Source organism: Cottoperca gobio, chromosome 24 (assembly GCF_900634415.1).
Source record: "Cottoperca gobio chromosome 24, fCotGob3.1, whole genome shotgun sequence".
In the NCBI taxonomy this organism is placed as follows: domain Eukaryota; kingdom Metazoa; phylum Chordata; class Actinopteri; order Perciformes; family Bovichtidae; genus Cottoperca; species Cottoperca gobio.
In genome coordinates, this window is record NC_041378.1 from 18979598 (window position 1) to 18998349 (window position 18752).

Genomic DNA, 18752 nt, shown 5'->3' on the forward strand with positions numbered 1-18752 from the left:
CTCATCATATGAGTATATATGCAAGGTCATAAAGTTCGCTACCCAAAACCTCTGCTGGGTCCATATTATGGTCGGATCGTTCAGTCACACAGTGGACAAGGTGAGGACCCAAATGCAGTACAGCAGACAAGGATTATAAGAAAGTGAGCTTTATTAAACAAAGCCGAGTCTAAAATACAAAAATACAAAGTAACAAAAACACAAACCAATCAGGGGTAGAGCAGAACACGAGCAGAACATCAATGAACATGAACAACGATCCAACAAGGCACACTGGGGCAGACAGGGATATATATACAGACACCAAACGAGGGAATAGGACACAGCTGGGGGAGAAAGGCAAAGACACAAGGCCAGGGTAAATAGACACAGGAGGAACACATTAACAATCAGGAAAGGAGGGAAAACACACAGACAGGAAGTACAACTAGACATGACACAAGGGGGAGTGAACATTTAAAAATAAAACAGGACAGTGCAACCAGACTGTGACAGACACAAGCGATGTTGAAACATTAATGATCGAAGTAATTGTAATAATTTGTACTTGTAGTGATTTAGCAAAAATACCTATATCTGTAGCCACGGAGAGGCGAACAGGAGAAATAGTTTTGGACGCATGTTCAAAATAGAACTATGTCCAATGTGCTGAATATCTTTGCATTTAGTGTTCCATTTATTCCCAGTTTGACATTTTGATTGCTCACCAAAGCTCTGTGTCGATTTGTCCAAAGTGTATTTTCATCCATCAAACCTCAAATTCAGACATGCCAATGATGCTCACACTCCAACACGGTCAAAAAACGTTCCACATACATCTGATTCTCCTCACCTGGAGCTTACCTATAGGCTATGCACTTCCACTGTATGTTCAATGTCAAAACTGCATTTGTATACATTCACCCTTTGTTTTAGTGGTTTAGATAAGAATAAAATAACAAACAAATAACTATATTATGGCTCCAACAGTGCTGATCCAACGTCATCCCAAACACATCTCATCTCTTGAAAGTTAGAGACCTGATGATTTCCATGACTTCTGACTCAGTGATGTTATTCGTGGTAAAAACAGGTTTTATTATCGTTGCTGGGTATCAGTTAACCACTCTCAACCACTCTCAACCATGGTTAATTGAGAAAGTCTGGGCGATATCAGCCAGAGTCAACAAAGCAGTGGTTGAAGGCTTATGCTACCTATTGGTTGGTCGACATCATAGTGCATAGATCGACTGTGGTGAGGAGTATTGATCTTTCTTATCCTTTGTTTTGAGGAATAATATGTGTTATATCTTGAGTATATATCAAATATGCTACCCATGAAACACAAATTAGCTAAAGAGAAGCTGGTCATAATAGCTCAGGGAAATGTCCGGCCTTAGCTTTCTGAAGATGTGGCCCACTGAACCAAATAGTTGAATGATGTCGGTCAGTCTGAACTTTGACTTTCTTCCTACCCTGGGGCATGTATATTTAATGGGGCTTTGACTTTATTGGGGCCATAACATTTTCATGGGAGCTTTTGCACTCTGTTGCTGCCGTAAATTCCTCAAATCTAAGTAGCACTGAACTAAAATGGTTTACAGCCCAGAATGGTTTGAAATCTGTATCTGCATCTCGCCGAAGATTTGTTTGTTTATTCTACTTTTTACTTTCCTCGTACAGAAAGCTGTCATTAAACTACGAATTACAATTACTTGATTTTTATCTGATCTAGAGCAGTGGTTCTCAAAATGTTTCCTTAAGGGTCTGTCAGTGAGAAAACTGACAATAACGTTACGTGACATTTTTTATAGATTTTTCATATTATATTCAATGCACAGCAATAACCCTGCAGAACAACTGATATACTGTACAGTTAACCCAAATAGTGAACGTAATTACTGCAGTAAGGAAGTTTGTGTAAAACCAGCTATTGGATGTATTTTGAGCATGTTCATTTCCGTGAATATTGCATGACTGATGAGTTTTCATGTTATTTTTCAGAATTTTTAATACAATTCTCTGTCTGTATTATATCTATATATAAATATATTTTTTTAAACAATAATACAAACTTAATAGGCTTTTGAGAAATTCAGCATTTTCTTCTCCCTTTTCTTCTCCCTTCTCCCAATGTTCTATTAGTTCTTTGGTTGTTTTAACTGCATACTTTTTTAATGCATGACGAGGCTGTTTAGCAGAGAGGGAAGGTTCTGTAAATATCGCTTGTGTTCAGGTCTTCACCGTGCTGTGATTTTTAAAAAAAAGTTGATATCCTAAATAATAATCCAAACTTTAAAAATAACAATTTTGTTTTGTTTTTTCCACAGAAATGAAAGAGATCCAGAAATATTGGCCAACTGTCAAGAACCTTCTTGAACGTACATGTGTAGGGAGATCTGCCAACAATTGTGTAAGCTTTTCTTCACTCTTCATCATCTTCCTTCTAAACTAAGCGGCTGTCTTCTAACTTTTCTTTCTCTTCCATGTCGGGAATCTTGCTTTTTTTTTATTAAGCCCCGCATGGCCCTGCAAGGACAGTATTACTGTTGTGTTTTGCATCCGAGCAAATCCAAATGTTGCAAAGTCCTTCCTTTGTCTGCTGTTTTCTGCCCCAATTACATATACATATGCACATCTATGCATACTTCTCCTTAAAAACTTCATCATGAATTATTTTCCCTTACCTCTGAACTAATCACTTTTTGTTCAGACTTTGGGTTTACGTTTCCTGAAATCAGTTCAGCAACAGGTGTTCAAACTTTACTATACTTCTTGAATTTTCTGCTGTTCTGAAGTTTCTTTCACTTGCTTTGTGTGCCATCGTCTCTCTTTGTAGCACAGATATCTTAACCATTGTGTCTCCCACTGGCTCCCTTTTCCTTTTATAGAAGTATTTTGGACTGCAGGATGGGAATATACAAACTGCACTGATGTTTAAATATTGACCTTTTAATTTTCAGGCCGTGAGGATTTGTTATATGCTGGCTCTTGAATTCAATTTTTCCTCTTGATACCACTGGCAACTTTAAAAATAACATTTGTTTGGAGCTTAAATTCAGCAATATTTCAGTTAATCAAATATAAACAAGATGAGCTCAAACAAAGAGTCAGAGTATGTACCATTGGTTGCATTGGAGCTTTTTGTTGGACAGGCCCGAAAGATTTCCGTCATAATCTTTTATTACCCGGCATTTCTTTTTCATGACAATGAGGCATTTTATTCATACTTTAATATAGACAACACCTTTAAAGATTATGCATTTATAAGGACATGGAGAGAAAAGATGAACAGACCATGCACAGTTTCTTTTCATACGTCAACACACACAAAGCAGATGAATGTATTTCCCCCTGCAGTGACAGTGAAGGCCACAAACTGCTGCCATTATGTCTATACAGGGAAATAACAATGCAATTAAACATAATTAGTTGTCGTCTCTTTGCCTCGGACAGACGACTTCTCATGCACGTTTCCATTTTGTGGGGACTGAATTAACAGCGCAAGTTTTGAAGTCAGGGAACATTTTTTCATGAAAAATCGGTCAATGACGGAATAAGTTATTTTATTAAATTGTGCAGAAGCATGTTTTTCCAAAATAAGTAATTTTGTATCACCAATTGGAGACCATTAATGTGTGCAGTGATTTTGGTAGCACTACACTGTATAACAGTGAAGATATTGGTTATTCTTCCAAATAGAAATAACTCAAAATTATGAAAAGGCATTTTTTTATTTTTGTAGTATAACCAGCACGAGACCATTAATTTGTGTAGTGATTTTAGTGGCACTACACTTCAAACATTTTTTCCAAATAAAAATTCCCCAAAGTTATGTAAAATGCTTTTTCCTCAAATGTTTTTGTTGTAGTATCACCTACAGCAGGGGTTCCCAAGCTTTCTGTGGCCAAGGCACACCAAAGACCAAGCCAAAATCTCAAGGCACACCTGTGTTCATATCCGGGAAAAATCCCCTCTATAACACATAGTGTCACTGTTATCACTCTGTGAACATTTATTTAGCCTGGTCCTTGTAAGAAGCTATTCTCCTTCACACTAGCAGAGAGCCTCTGATGTGTCACACTCTAATATTTCCCACCATGCGCAAATGGCTAAAACGGCTTAGCTTTGACAGATTTCTTTTTTTTAATGATTGTTTTATTTATATTTAGGCCAAAGCATATAAGACCTATTGTTTCTATATTGTGAAATAAGTATGTAGGACAAAGTATCGATAAAGTACAGTGTTTCCCTGCGCTGCGCCCCCCCCCCTGAAATTCAAGACGTTTTTTAAAAATATATGTATTCACAACTCACTTTTCACATTGAACAGGTGCTCTTTTATTAAATAAACTAAACGCTTATGTCATTTATCTCATTTATGTGCACGTTTCAGTTGCTTTGCATATTTACATTCTCTCCTCTGCTTTGCTTCGTGAGGGGCGGAGCTCCGCTTCCGAACCCACACGCGCGCGCGAACGCACACAATTACAGAGACAGTGTCAGAGACAGAGTGGAGAAAAGGTAAGGAAAGAACTTAAAAAATCTGCGCCACGCACGGACCTGATCGAGCCCAGGCAGCACCCTGCAGAGCAGTATACCTAGGGCAGGGGTCGGCAACCCGCGGCTCCGGAGCCGCATGCGGCTCTTTCATCCCTCTGATGCGGCTCCCTGTGGCTTTTGAAAATAATTAATGAGTATTTAATTAAAATGTATTTTATTTTAGTTTGTTCGTTTTTAAAATGTAATTCTCAATTTGAAGATTATGGTGATCTTGTAACATCTAAATAAAACGTGTTAAAAAATGTTATGTCGCTGTTACGCTGTTACTATGCGTCACAACCGCCAATGTGCGACACCCGCCAGCGCGCGATTTCTTGAACTTTTCGAATCCCAGGTAGGACAACTATGGAGAATTCTAAGAAGAGAAAAGTGTCTGAAGAAAACAGAACGTTCAATGGTACGTGGACAGATTCATTTGCTTTCACTGCTGACGAGACTGGTTTACCAGTATGCTTAATATGTAATGAGAAACTAGGAAACAACAAAAAGTCAAATGTCGCAAGACATTTCCAGAATAAACACGCAGCCTTTGCTCAAAAATATCCGGATGGAGATGAGAGAAAAAAAGCCGTTTCGGAACTGATGCGGAAGGTTGATCTGAGTAAAAATCACTTCAAGAAGTGGATGAAGTCTGCAAATTCAAGTACATATGCGAGTTTTGTAGCCGCTCAGGAAATAGTCAGGCACGGGAAGCCGTTCACAGATGGAGAATATATAATAATACGACTGCATTGGCAGGTGTGAGTCAACCTGATCTTGAGATGGAACTGGCCGACATAGCCGACAAAGACATATGGGTGTCCAAGTTTAAACGCTTGACAGCAGACCTTGAAGATGTTGCCCGTCAGAAGGCCGTTCTTGCTCAGAATCACAAATGGCGTGATATTGAAAACCTCCCCAAAACGGACCAACTTGTGTTCGAAACTTGGAATGTTTTCCCGACGTTTATGTGAACATGAAAAAGTATGCACTTGGAGTCCTGTCGATCTTTGGATCCACATATGTATGTGAGCAGGTGTTCTCCAACATGAACTTTATTAAAAGCAAACATCGCGCACGCCTCACAGATGACAGCTTACGATCCTGTGTGAAGATGAAGGTGACGGCATACAGCCCTGATGTGCAGACGCTGTGCGCTGAGGTTCAGAGCAGAAATCACATTAACCAAGTATGATAAATATTTTAATTGCCTATTATTTTGCACATATTCATATTTTTTCATTGTTCAGTGAAATAGTCCTTTTATTTTTCAGGTTGACAGCTGACTGCACGCGCCAGTAAAAGGATGACGGCACACAGAGAGAGGACGGCATTTTTGGTTTGCTGACTGTGGATAATTTAAGTTCAGCGTTTTTTTTTCATAAATACAAGAAGGACTCAAATAGACATTGAGTATTTTACTTGAAAGTAACCTTCAACCCAACGTTTTCGGAGCTCAAAATGTTTTGTTGCATGCAGAAATGTAATTTTGTTTTCTCTGCAGTCGTTCATTGATTTCATAAATGCAACACATTATAGTTTGTTTATACATAGCATAAAGGCAAAAAAAAAATATAAGCAGTGTTATTTCATTTTAAATGTCAAAAGGGTTTTGTGGCTCCCAGTGTTTTCTTTACTGTGGGAAACGGGTCCAAATGGCTCTTTGAGTGGTAAAGGTTGCCGACCCCTGACCTAGGGGAAACACTGAAGTAAATACAAAATCATTCATAGCCTTGTGTACAGTTAAATGCAATAGGCCTAATTGTTTCAAAATCCCACGGCACACCGGGATTTGTCTCGCGGCACACTGGGAACCACTGACCTACAGTATACTCTTGGTGTGTGAAGTGATTTGGATAGCTACACTTTATAGCAATGAAGTTATTGAATATTTTTGTAGTAGTATTGGCCACCATAAACCCTGAAAGTTAAGAAATAACCAAGTTAAGAATTTAAGAATCGGATTAGATCATGCAGACTGAAATATGACCTCACTAACGTTACTGCTCTAACTAATGCTAGCGTTATCTTTAGCTTCCTAAACCAAGCAGCTGTCTCTTAACACGAAAAGCACCATTTTGTCTGAATTAAATGTGTTTGAGTGATTAAAGAATAACTAGAAAGGCTGTCCCCCAAGTCCTGGAACTGTTTTTACAAAACAATGAACCCAGGACACACTTATTTGTTTTTAATCAGAATCAGAAATCCTTTATTAGTCCCACAACGAGGACATTTACATTGTTACAGCAAAATAATATATGAATTAAAGTGCCAAATTGCATTAATGCCACATACTGTTATATTATAAAGTGTTATTTGCATGCTGATGCAAAGGGGAACATTTCTTTTCATGAAAAGTTAACGGTAAGACTTTATTTGGATATTCTGGCTACAAATGGTTAATAGTATTTGTAATTTAAGATTCAACCAATAAACTGTTTCGCTTTGCCTATAATGTTTAACAGATTATCTATAGATATAAAAATTCATGAACATACCTACATATTCTCTGTTTAATTTAGTTGGGCTTGAGCTACTCACTCAACCGATGCTATACAAATGTTCAAAAGTGTATATATAACTATCAACTAACTAACAATTAGTAAACCATTTCATTAATCTTTGTTGAATATTCTAATGCTTTATACAAATGTTCAACAGATGTATTAGCATTTGTATTGGTTATTTCTTTTATCGATGTAGAACATTTGTTAGCGTTCACGGACCAGTTCATTCACTGGTTAGGTAAACCTTTACATTTTTTTTTTGTGAAAGTCGTTCACTATTCTGGACAATTGTAGCAGTGACGTTACACGTTCATCTTCTTATTCAACAAATGTAATCATAGTGGTTATTTTGACCATGGTTGATGAAATATTGTTGGTGTCTACATGGATGTGATTTATGCCGCAGTCAAACTAATTTAGCTTCGTGTTTAGTGTGAACACTCCATTAGCTTTTACCCCAGGATTTCAACCACATATATGTAAACATCACTTGCATAACCAGCTAGCATCTGTAGATTTTCATCTGGACTTCTCAAGTAAAGTGAATTATAAATAATAAACTTAGTGTATTTATATTTCCACCCACAACGCCTTCACTCAAAGTGCATGGTAATGGCCTGTCTGTGTACAACAAGAATAACAGTTTGGATGACTAACTCTGATCTTTTTGTTTCAAGTAGAGTGAAACCGGCCAACAGCTCTGAGTCAAAGTGGCATGTAAACACTGGTCTGGGATCTGGGATCAGACCTAGTTCTCATCACATCCTGTTACTGAGCCTGGGAAAACCCCCGTGAAATATTGACAAGACAGCGCTGTGGTCACGATTACTAATCTGCTTGCAAGTCACCAAACCAGAGCCACCCTATGAGTTAGCATCCTCACTCTGATATCGCTCCATACATTAATGCATGTGAATGTTTGTGTATGTGGAATTTTGAGCGTGTGTGTAAAATAACATAGTGACAAACTTTCCCCTCCCCCCCTATAGGGATTAATAAAGTATGCCTTCTTCATAGACACATGGACTGCAGAGAGTTTGTGTTAAAGGAGCCTGAATGACAGAAATGTAGTTAACAACACTATTTTACCGCATGGCAGTATTGTCATTTACCTGCAGGAGTAGTATATATATTATTTTACACCCCTCCCCCACCCATCGCCCTGGCCCAGTAGCCATATGAAATGTTCTGCCACAGCAGTTGCTGCACATTGGAAATCTATGACTTTAAATAGTGTCACTTCCGTAGATCTCGGCAATAAACCTAATGCGCAAAACATTATAACTGATAGAAATGATGGCCGACACTCTGAACTAGGAGTCCGGCATGTCTTACTTTTTATGCATTTGCTTGTGTGGGTTTAGTCAACCACAATGTAACGTGCCTGGAGCAGTTTTGGGGCCTTACTGTCTTGCGGAAGAGCACTCAGCAGAGATGGTGTGTACCACATACATAATACCAACACTGTTAGAAGCTAATCTCACATGATATGAAAAAAACACAGTAAGCTTTTGACATGTTGCAATATACAAATGGAAAATAAGAGGCTGACAAGATCAATAAAGAGATACCTGGGCCGATAAAAAAAAGCATACAACAGATAAGTGCAATATTCTCCCTTTACACAGGAGTGGGGTTACAGTGAAATACAGGAACTACAAGGAGAGACACAAAATATAAATATATCACCTTAAATATGTCTAATGACTCTCAACTAGGGACTTCTGGCAAAAGTCAGACAGATGTACTTTCAGCCCAAATTTACATACTCAAACATCAAAGTTACTAAACATACTTCATATACACATCTTTGTCATGCCTGCCTAAGGAGTACAAAGAGAAACAAACCTAATAGTACAAATATTAGGCAGGAACTCACAATGGAGTAAAGTCACAATAATGAGGCTGAAGAAGCTGAACTGTTATTAGGGTGCAGTTTCACAGGATGTTGCCTGTATTTCTATGAAAAACCTTATTGTGGGTAAAGAGCGGTTATAGCCTGTTTCCGTCAGTGAGAACAAGGGTGACATATTTGGAGATAAATATATCTGAAGATTACAAGTAAAGGTCATATCATCATTAAGGATTGTTTTCACACAATGTATTCTAAACTTTTACCTATCTGTTGCAAACTCTGAATCTCAGCAATAACTTGAAAACTGCTTCTAGAAGAAAAATATTTATACTGTCTTTTTCTTCTTTTGATCAATTTTTGTTTAGATATTTATTTACTGTGAAGTCTTGCCTTGTGAATCACACACTTTCCGAGCGTTCAACATTTGGTATACACTATATGCTTTGAGTCAATGTTGACAATCTGCTTCTAATTGGATTTTGAGTTAACCCTAACACTAACTGCTGTCACAAATCAGCAAACAAGTAACCCAGTATAGTTTTACCCACACTGACAATTTGTTGTAAAGTTTATAATAAAAAATATAAATGAGTAAAAAATAAGCTTTATACTTTTCAGTTCATACAATGAAAATTAATTACCTTAACTTCATTGTTAAGTTTATTGTTCATTGTTCAATTCCATTTTTTTTGTTCGTCTTGCCCCAGGTTAAATTAAAGTGATCTGCTTCTTTTTAGACATGCTGTATGTTTCTGTGAACATTGGGAAAATTGGAAAGTACCTGACACGTTTATTAACTCTCTTTACTTTCCTCCATCTTAGAGAAACAAGGTTGGGCAGCTGTTACACCTGCAGTATACCGGTCAATATGACCCAAAGAAAATAAGTGTATATATTATATATACTTATATTTCAAGGTTCATCACGTTTTGATTTGTGTTTGACCAGCTAGAGGTTTGTTAACCCTCCATCGCTGTGTGAAAAACAACCTTGTCAGTCTTGAGACTTGCTTCAGTTTGTTAATCCTTTAATATGAACATCCTGTCTGACGTTACTGTTTGCGTTACATCATGTTTTAAATTGCTTGGTAACTCAGTTCATGCTACTTGATTTGAAAACTGCACTTTACTCTGAACTCACTGAAAGTGAAATGAATAAAAACCTGTGCCTGATGATCACTAATAATGTAAACAGTGGGTAAGATATGACCAGAATTTTAGTTTAAACATTCAAAAAACAAAACATCATCAACAGTGTGTGAAGAGGTAACAGTGATGACGTTATGTTAAACACGTCTCTGTGTTGCAGAGATATCTCCTGAAGTTAGCATGCTAACAGCTAGCTGCGCTCCGTCCAGTCTGTAATACCACTTGTTCCTCTAGAGGCGATAGTGAGTCACTGTAGCTGCAGTCTGCCTCAGTACAGAGGGAGAATAAGTACAGCTGTCCAGAGGGCAATAATACATCCATCATCCCCACAAGTTGTAATAGTTTGTTTATTGTATTAAATCCAAAGAAAAAAGGACTTGCTCCTCACCACCAACGGGAGGCTGCTCCACCAGGAGTATAGCGTGCAGGTCTGTTCCCGAGGCAGTGCCCCATCTCTCCGCTGGATCAACAAGCTTTCTGTTGCTGCCGCTCCACCAGAGCTGCCGGAGCGTGTGTATTCAAGGGCCGAATCTGAGGCCGCCACAGCTGCTAACTGAAGCTGCGTCCTCCAGAGCTGCAGCACACTCCCCTGCTGGAGAAGCAGTCCCCCATCGGCGGGGGAGGCCACAGGCCGGGGTGTCCGGGGTGTCAGTCTCGCAATACGCAATCTATCAAAAACATAACGTTACACAGACCGTACATATTTCTTTGGAGCAGGTGGCTCAGTATTACACATTGCACCTTTAAAACAGTCAGTATATACATTTTTCATAAACTATAACAATAAATGTGAATATGAAATATCATTATATTTATCATATAAATAATAGTCATTGATTACATTATTAAATAAAGTGCATATTAAATAATTATATTTATTCTATTTATTAATGAAGTAAGTATGTATTCATTTATACATCTTTTTCACTCTCATGGCAATACATAAACTCCATCCACTGATGATGTCTACAAGATGCAGAGAAAGAACCTGCAGGTCATTAAGTAATAATAAGTATACTATTTATAACTACAGGGTCAACAAATAACCTATAACCACGTTTAAACCTTCCTGTCAAGTAAGTATAGTTTTTAATAATACTTAACACATGAGTGTAATCATAAAATATGATTACAGCTATGTTATAAACGAACCGATTATATACAGTTACATAATGCTTCATAGAAGTTGTATTATGTGTTTTATACTGCTGATAAAAAGCTTAAGGGGACGGTAAAGTTAAGTTAAGTGTTTCTGACGGGTCGATCAAGTATTACGCAGATTCTTCCCACAGATGAATGTGGACTTTTTCGGTTTGCGCAACTTCCTCCAGATGATTCTCAGAATGGAGGGGACCATGAAGACCCAGGGATTGATGGTAGAGTGGAATGACAGAAAACGGAGAGCATCAAGGTCAGCTGTAGCTGTGTTATCCGGATCAGGGCTGCCTGTGAAGTTTATGTACACTCTGAGCTGGGATAAAAGAAAAAAAAGGAACATATGTTATCATGACAACTGAATGAAGTCAGTTGAGCTGAACAATGTACACAGACCCAGGTCTGAGACTGAATACAGCCCTGGTTATAAACAAATCATTGACATATACTCTGATGTTTGGGTGGAAGCTTGCTGCACCTCCCTCACTGATATGTCGTTTGTTCTCTGATGAGGAAGGTCAAAAATGTCTCCTTTCTGTTCTGTGGGAATGCACAGAACAGAAAGTATATGATATGAGATGTGATAAAGTATTTTAGGGGAACACAGTCTGTTGTATATAAGTGCTGCGTGTCTTTACTCTGACAAACCGTCTGTCAATTGTATAATCATGTAATGTAAAAAACTGTATTTCAACACTTTAGAGTTAGCTCTTACCACTAAGGGGAAGGTGCAGCAGATGAAGACTACAGTGATGATAGCCAGCGGCAGCAGATGCTCCACTTCCTCCGTCATTGACAGAGACCTGCGGTACCGGGAGTGCGCAGACACTCCGCTCCGGCACACTTTGCGCCTCCTGTACATCATCACCAAGTGGAAAATGACAGATATGTTGCATGCCACCGTGCTGGAGATCAAGAGGACAATGGAAGTTGCGAAAAATCCGATGTAAACTTTATCCTTTTCATCCTTGTGGCTCATTTCCAGGAAGCACCAGGTCCCCGGGCAGTACTGCACGTATTTACCAAAACTCAGAAAAGGACCGACGCAGAAAAGGATGCTGCCCAGGTAGATGAGAGCAATAGTGATGTAACCACAGCGTTTTCTCAGATGCCTCTCATAAAAATAAGGGTGACAAATGGAGAGGTAGCGCTCGAGCGCAATTACGCACAGGAAGGCCAACGTGGAGAGGCTCAAGAAAGTCATGCTGAAGCCAAAGTAGGAGCACACCTCCCTGCCTGCACTCATTCCCACGAGAGTCTTCCCCCGAGCATAAGCTGACAGTACAACAGGACTGACAGAGAAGGAGCCAAGCAGGTCGGTCATGAGGAGCGCTGTCACCAGGATCTGGTACAGGGACGGACTGGTCCTCCTGCTCCGGACCCCCAGCAGGACCAGCGCCACGATGTTGCCTACAACACCGGTGGAGAACATCACCGCAGAGGTGATAGGCTTTCCGGACTCCACGTCGACAATGTCATGGCAACTGGATATATTGTTTGCCATATATATTCAAAGTACAAATCCCGAAAAGAAAGCCAGTAAACCTCAGCGTTAGTCTGCTGAACGCTGTTTAAACAGCGCACATGATGAATTCACAGAGCTCGCCTCTGCGCCCCGCCCCTCATCCGATCTATTCGGCTTCTGCGAAACACACGCACACTTCTACAGTAAGACCTCATGATTTACAAGTACAAAGTACAAAAAGGCCCAAAAGTAAAAAAAAAATCTTTATCATATTTCCTGGGAGCCATACAGTATGCAGTCTACAACCGCCTGGGGGTGTAGTACAAATGGTCAGGAGGGCATATTGTTATCATTAATCCACTCTATTTACTGTCATCATGTGAGTCTGTGCATATTGCATACATGTAGATGCAAATCCAATGCAATGACAATGCAATTGAACATCATACAGTATGTTTTAATTAAATGTGAGTGTATTTTATCTCCTTGTTTCCACTCTAATTAATTAAAAAAATGTTTAAATCACTAACCCTCCCCACCAGTGTCATGAACTTTGTTAATCATACATTGTTTAAAGTACAATCTGAAGTAACCATGACCTTTTTATTCTCATTTTATACTTTTTACCCACCATAAGCTTTGGTTCCCAGGCCAGGTCTCATACAGACTGAGCTGCTGCCACCCAACTAAATATACATGGCAATCAGCGCTGCATTTTATCAACGTAAAGTTTCTTTCATTCAGGGATTCCTGACAGACCTTTGCATCTTATTCCATCACTAAAGCTAAGAATAACATGAGGCAATGTTGTGATAATAATTGGAAATAAAAACATAACCCTCTGTTTTCCTTTTTTAAATTTTTTTAATTATTTTGTTATTGTATTTTTATCACACAAAAAAGTAGCATCTACAAACAAAATATGCAACCCACATATAACAACAACCACAAAAATAAAAAAGACAACAACCACAGTGGCTGAGATAAACACAACAATAAAAAAATAAAAAGAGCACATGGCTAAGAATAGCAAAACTGGATACCACATAGGGACTCAAACTAACCAATGGGAGAATTTGGCCCCCAGATACACATTTTCCATTAAAACCATGTGTGCCGCTATGAAGCCTCTCAAGCTGAATCCCTGAGACTAGTTCATTAAACCATCTGGAGAAACAAGGAGTGCTGGTAGCCTTCTCATCCATGAGAATGTTCCGGTTTGCTACTTACATACCAAACCTAAGGGTCTGTGGGACAGTAAGTGGCTGTGTAAGAGAAGAAAACAAAGCAATGAGTGCACCAGGTTTAATCTGTAAATCATACAGTATATTTATAAACACCAAGTCAAGATATCCTGCTAAAAAAAAGCCAGAAAATATGACCTAGAGAACCTTTTTAGAATAATGTAATCTATGCAAGACTTTGGACTGAATCACCTGCAACCTGACATTAATTGAACCTGGATCTCTACATCCCCCTCCTTCATACCTCCCCAGTCAACTGCACACCAACATCTGCCTCCCAGGCAGATTTGAAATGGTTTGATCATACAAAAGTCATTATTTAGTTTCATTAAAGCATAAAAAGAGTGTTCCTTAGGCATTTCTTAGGAATAAAGTGGGCTTGAGTAAGAGAGTCTGCAATGGTTGTCAGACCTTTATCCTTCCAAGCAGTAAAGATTTGAGATTTGGATGGATTACGATTACAGTAAATCCAGGAGCTTGGAGCCACCTTTTAATTTGCTTTAACATTTTAATTGAGTTTTTCAGGACAAAGCTATCTTCGGCCAGATGCAATAGATAATCCTTAGTGTAAAGCAGAACTGAAAGAGAACTGTTTCTCACTGCCCGAGACTCCAGTTGCAACCACACGGGGGCAGCAGAGACTCACTTGTATGAGGGAAATGATCTATATCTAATGAATTGTTTCTTGGATTTCTGTAACTTAGTCTTGGACATGCGATGGGTTTTGTATCCACAAACAAATGGCATTATTATTGAAATACGTTTTTTAAAGAATGGCAACAAAAGCTTAATTTGAATATTTTGAAACAAATATATTAGGCAGCGGCACCATTTCTGTTGTCTTCCATTAGAAACATAATTGTCTCGCAGTAGATTATAACCTCATCGTTTCCTCTTACTTTGGCAGCAGAAACAGTTTTACTTTTCTTTAACCTTTTTTAACATATTCATAATAGTTTGTTCATCATCAGACAAATCAAATAATACTCAAGACATATAAAATAATTCGTACTTTGATATTTGGAAATAATTTCTATTGTTTTTACAGCTTTTTATTCTCTTTTAGTCATGTGATTATATTGTATAACAGAGGTAAAGTCGTGAGCGCTGTTGCCTCACAGCCAGAGGGTTTGCGTGTTCTCCTTGTGTTCTCTGGGTTCTCCATCCTCCCACAGTCTGAAGACATGTGGGTGTGAAGAAAACAGAGAAAAGTCTTAATTACATTACAGGTCATTTAACAGACGCTCTTATCCAGATTATTTTGTTTTTCTTGGAGTGTTTCTCAGCCGTACAGAGGACAACGATGAACAGTTGTCCAATCACTGTCCCATAACGGTGTATGATGATGTCATCACTGGCATGAGGCATCAGCTGCTGTATAGTGCCTACATTTACATCAGTGCTCCCTCATCAGCCAAAGAGCTCACAGAAGTTGAAGCTTTTTGTAATATTCTTCCTCAGGTCAGACTGATATCAGGGGAGCTGGCACACACACACAGTACAAATGCGTAATAAAGGTGTGCACTATAATGATGTAACAGGTTCACTGTCAGAGTTGCTCCAAATATTGCTGGTGCTTCAGGCTTAGTTACTTTTATTCAGTTTATATTAGAAAATAAAATACATTTCTGAGAAAATACAGTGTCTGGAATTCTAAGAGTTTGTTTGGGTCAAAGTGCCGTCAAATGCTTTGAATTAGTTAAAAGTCTCATAAAAACAAATATTTGATTGAATATCTATGTAAATAGATGTGAGCAGCCTCTTGGAATAATGTATATATTTGAATTACAAATCGATAAAACACAAAACTACTCAAAATAAACGTTGTTAAAGATTATTTATACAAATGTATTATTACATTTTTTTGTAGGAAACATTGAAATAGAAAATATTAATAAGAATAGTTATATAATAGTTAATTATATTGTATAAGAGTTGTGTAATCTTCCAAGGGCTGCTGCTCAGTGTCTGTTGGTGTCCATGGCACCAGGGACCAAGACTTTACATGAAGCCTGCCTGTGGGAAATGTGTCATATTTGTGTTGTAAGATACAAACTGAACTGGGTCTGATATAATTACTAAATTATAAATGTGTGAATCATATACAGTCATGCTGAATGATTTTTAGTGATTTTAGTTTTTGCTTTAAAAGCTGAGGTCACCCGTTTGAGTCCTCAGACGCTGAGATACTGTCACCAACACAATAGTGAAGATGAATCGCTTTTTTTAATAAATTGTTCTAAAAACAAATAATCTCTAACTTCTGGCTGACACAGTCAAGATATATTTTCTGTCAAAGGGGAAAAATCTCAAATCCTGAGGTAATAAAACCAGAATTATTTGATTGGTAGATACCACGAGGGGAAAATAATGTTTTTTGGTCATTTTGGTGAAGGTTTGGATTGAAATGATAGTTTGTACAAGGTCTGCAGAATCAGGTCCATCAGGTCAGAAGTGTCCTCACCTCCAGGAGAGGCTCAGTTTGGTTTAGGTGAGGGGTGGCGCCTGCACAGAGCGTACAGGCGGCAGGACATGAGGCCCGTGAATTTATCATAAACAACTGAGTCTCTTTCAGTTCCTTGAAATTGTCTGACGATGTTTGTCGTTGGCATCTTAGAGTTCCTGAATATTTCCATCTTTAAATCTCTTACATTTTCTTTGGCGTTTTCATGTGTTACGACCCCGGCTCGGTGAGGGAAAAGGGAGTAACATACACCAGATGTTTGACGGTAAAATAAGATATATTTATTATATACTGTGGACAATTTGGCAAACAATTGCTTTTAACTACACAACGAAGAACAAAAGGAGGGCTCTTAACACAAGAGCAATGAGGCGTCAAGGCCAAACTAACAAAAATGAAACCCCAACCTAAACAACTCTAAAACAAAACTCGGGGTGAAAACTGGATTCATACAAAATACAAACAAAGCATAAATAGCACCGGAGCACCTAGCGTACCTAACCAATCTCTAACCAATCTCTACAACAGTTCCACAGGCTGACGATCAAACTGTCCCCACTAAACTAAACGGACAGTTTGCACGGAATCTGAAATGGCATGTACAATATATTACGTTCAATACTCTATATCCGAGCGCGACAATCACAGACCCAAACAGAAATACATATGGCTGTCAACACCAGCAGCCCTGACTGTAGCGCTGGCTAGGCACTTCTAGTCACCGGTCTCTCCAGTGCGCCTCGGATTGGAGAGCCGGAACAGGTACACACCAATCACATCCGGTCTTCATCAAGGTGGGAGGAGGAGGTGTCGCTGCAGCCAATCAAGGGGCGGCGGTCACACATCAAGGTGCAGACATCCACATAATAACCCCCACAGATACCTAAGGCAGACGGCATTGGCCGTGGCCGTAACATCATATAAACAGTGGCGGGCTGTGCATTTCACACCTAGGCCTTCAGTGATGTCCTACATAGTCCTACCTGAATTATTCCCCCTCTTAATACCATCATGACGCCATGGCTCTAGAAACTATACATTTAGACAGAAACGCAGTATAACCGGTCGTTGCATCACCTTAACATAGTCAAGTACAACAGAGTTATATTAATATTTCCGAAGCATTTATAATCAATAAATCCGCATTTACAATTAAGAGTGTTAAACTACCAGCTTTAAGATCGCTAGGATACTGTCAAAACTTAAAAATAAAAGGCACTTTTAAGGGATTAGTCTACAAAGTTTTATTAAGTCCACTAAAAGTATGTGAGTTTTAACAAGTGTGTTCACTAAACAGCACATTGTCGCACCTAAAGCAGTTTCATTTAAGAAACGTGACGATAAAGAATAAAGACACATTAACTATTCACTGAAAATAAAAGAAAACAAACAAATAATTTGCATTTGTTCATGAGGATATCTTTGCGACAGTGGTGAAAGTGTATTCCTAGCCTTGAATGTCCACTTTGATAAAGGTTAAACCAAAACAATTCAACAAGTCTTCTTGAGTACTCTTACTGCACAGCTGAGCCAGTGAGCCACACACATCTTTACATCTCTTGCAGAAGCATCCAACATTTTATATATTTGTCAAAAAACAAAATGCTTGTTACTCACCAAAACAACTGATTATTTGAACACAAAATCCATCCTCCTTTCTTTCCTCAAGAAGACTTCAATGACTCTGTTGTACAGTTTATCTGTGCGTTTCAGTTCCACCAATAAGTCCTTTTCTATAGACATGGAGGCTAATGCTGAAAGCCGAGTCTGTTCAGTAGCATTTCAGCCATAAGTTTTAATTGGCTTTAAGGCCGAGAATGACCGCTCGGCAGAAGCAGTGGACACAGGAATAGACTCGCTAGCGTCGGAGTTGGCCTTTCTCTTCTAACGATATCTAGCTTTTCTTGAAAAGTTTGTCTCGAAAATGTCGTTGTAATTATATCTGCGACCAAATCGATCTCTTCTCCTCCTTCAGCCATTGTGGGTTGAACAATAGCTGAAGGAGGAGAAGAGATCAGCTTGAAAAACAGCTTGTAGAAATCTACACAAACTAGCTTGTTCAAGGTCAGTTGCTAGCTCTGCATAGCTCTGCCTCTCAATAGTGCGTATCCAATCAAAAGACGTGGACGTGCTGACGTTATCGTACGCCTTCTAGCTGGCCCCGATGTCGCCAACTCGAAATCTGATTGGCTAACGCCACAGTTTTGTCTCCGTTCACTTTAAGCTACAGGTGCCCGCACTGTTGATTCTGAAGGCCTAAGGGCAGATTTCTTGGACCCTGGCAACACGTTATGGCTGAAATATGATTGGATAAAAGCTCAAAAATAAAGGCCAGCCCTCCAAATCTCGATCTGAGGCTGGAAGCAGCGCAACCCAGAGGAAAGCTATGAAAT

General features: G+C 38.9%; 1 protein-coding gene across 2 annotated transcripts; it reads right to left on the minus strand.

Moving 5' to 3' along the window:
• Positions 1 to 11262: 11262 nt before the first annotated feature.
• On the minus strand, positions 11263 to 12704 carry ptger2b (prostaglandin E receptor 2b (subtype EP2)). Of its 2 annotated transcripts, none has more exons than XM_029425613.1 (2): positions 11902 to 12704; positions 11263 to 11502 (listed from the first exon to the last, which is right to left on the minus strand). In XM_029425613.1, the coding sequence occupies exons 1-2, from the start codon at positions 12688 to 12690 to the stop codon at positions 11296 to 11298; spliced, it is 996 nt and encodes a 331-aa protein (XP_029281473.1). In that variant the 5' UTR covers positions 12691 to 12704; the 3' UTR covers positions 11263 to 11295. The 2 variants fall into 2 exon arrangements, with proteins under 2 accessions (XP_029281473.1, XP_029281474.1); XM_029425614.1 differs by lacking the exon at positions 11263 to 11502 and adding an exon at positions 11650 to 11726.
• Positions 12705 to 18752: the final 6048 nt, after the last annotated feature.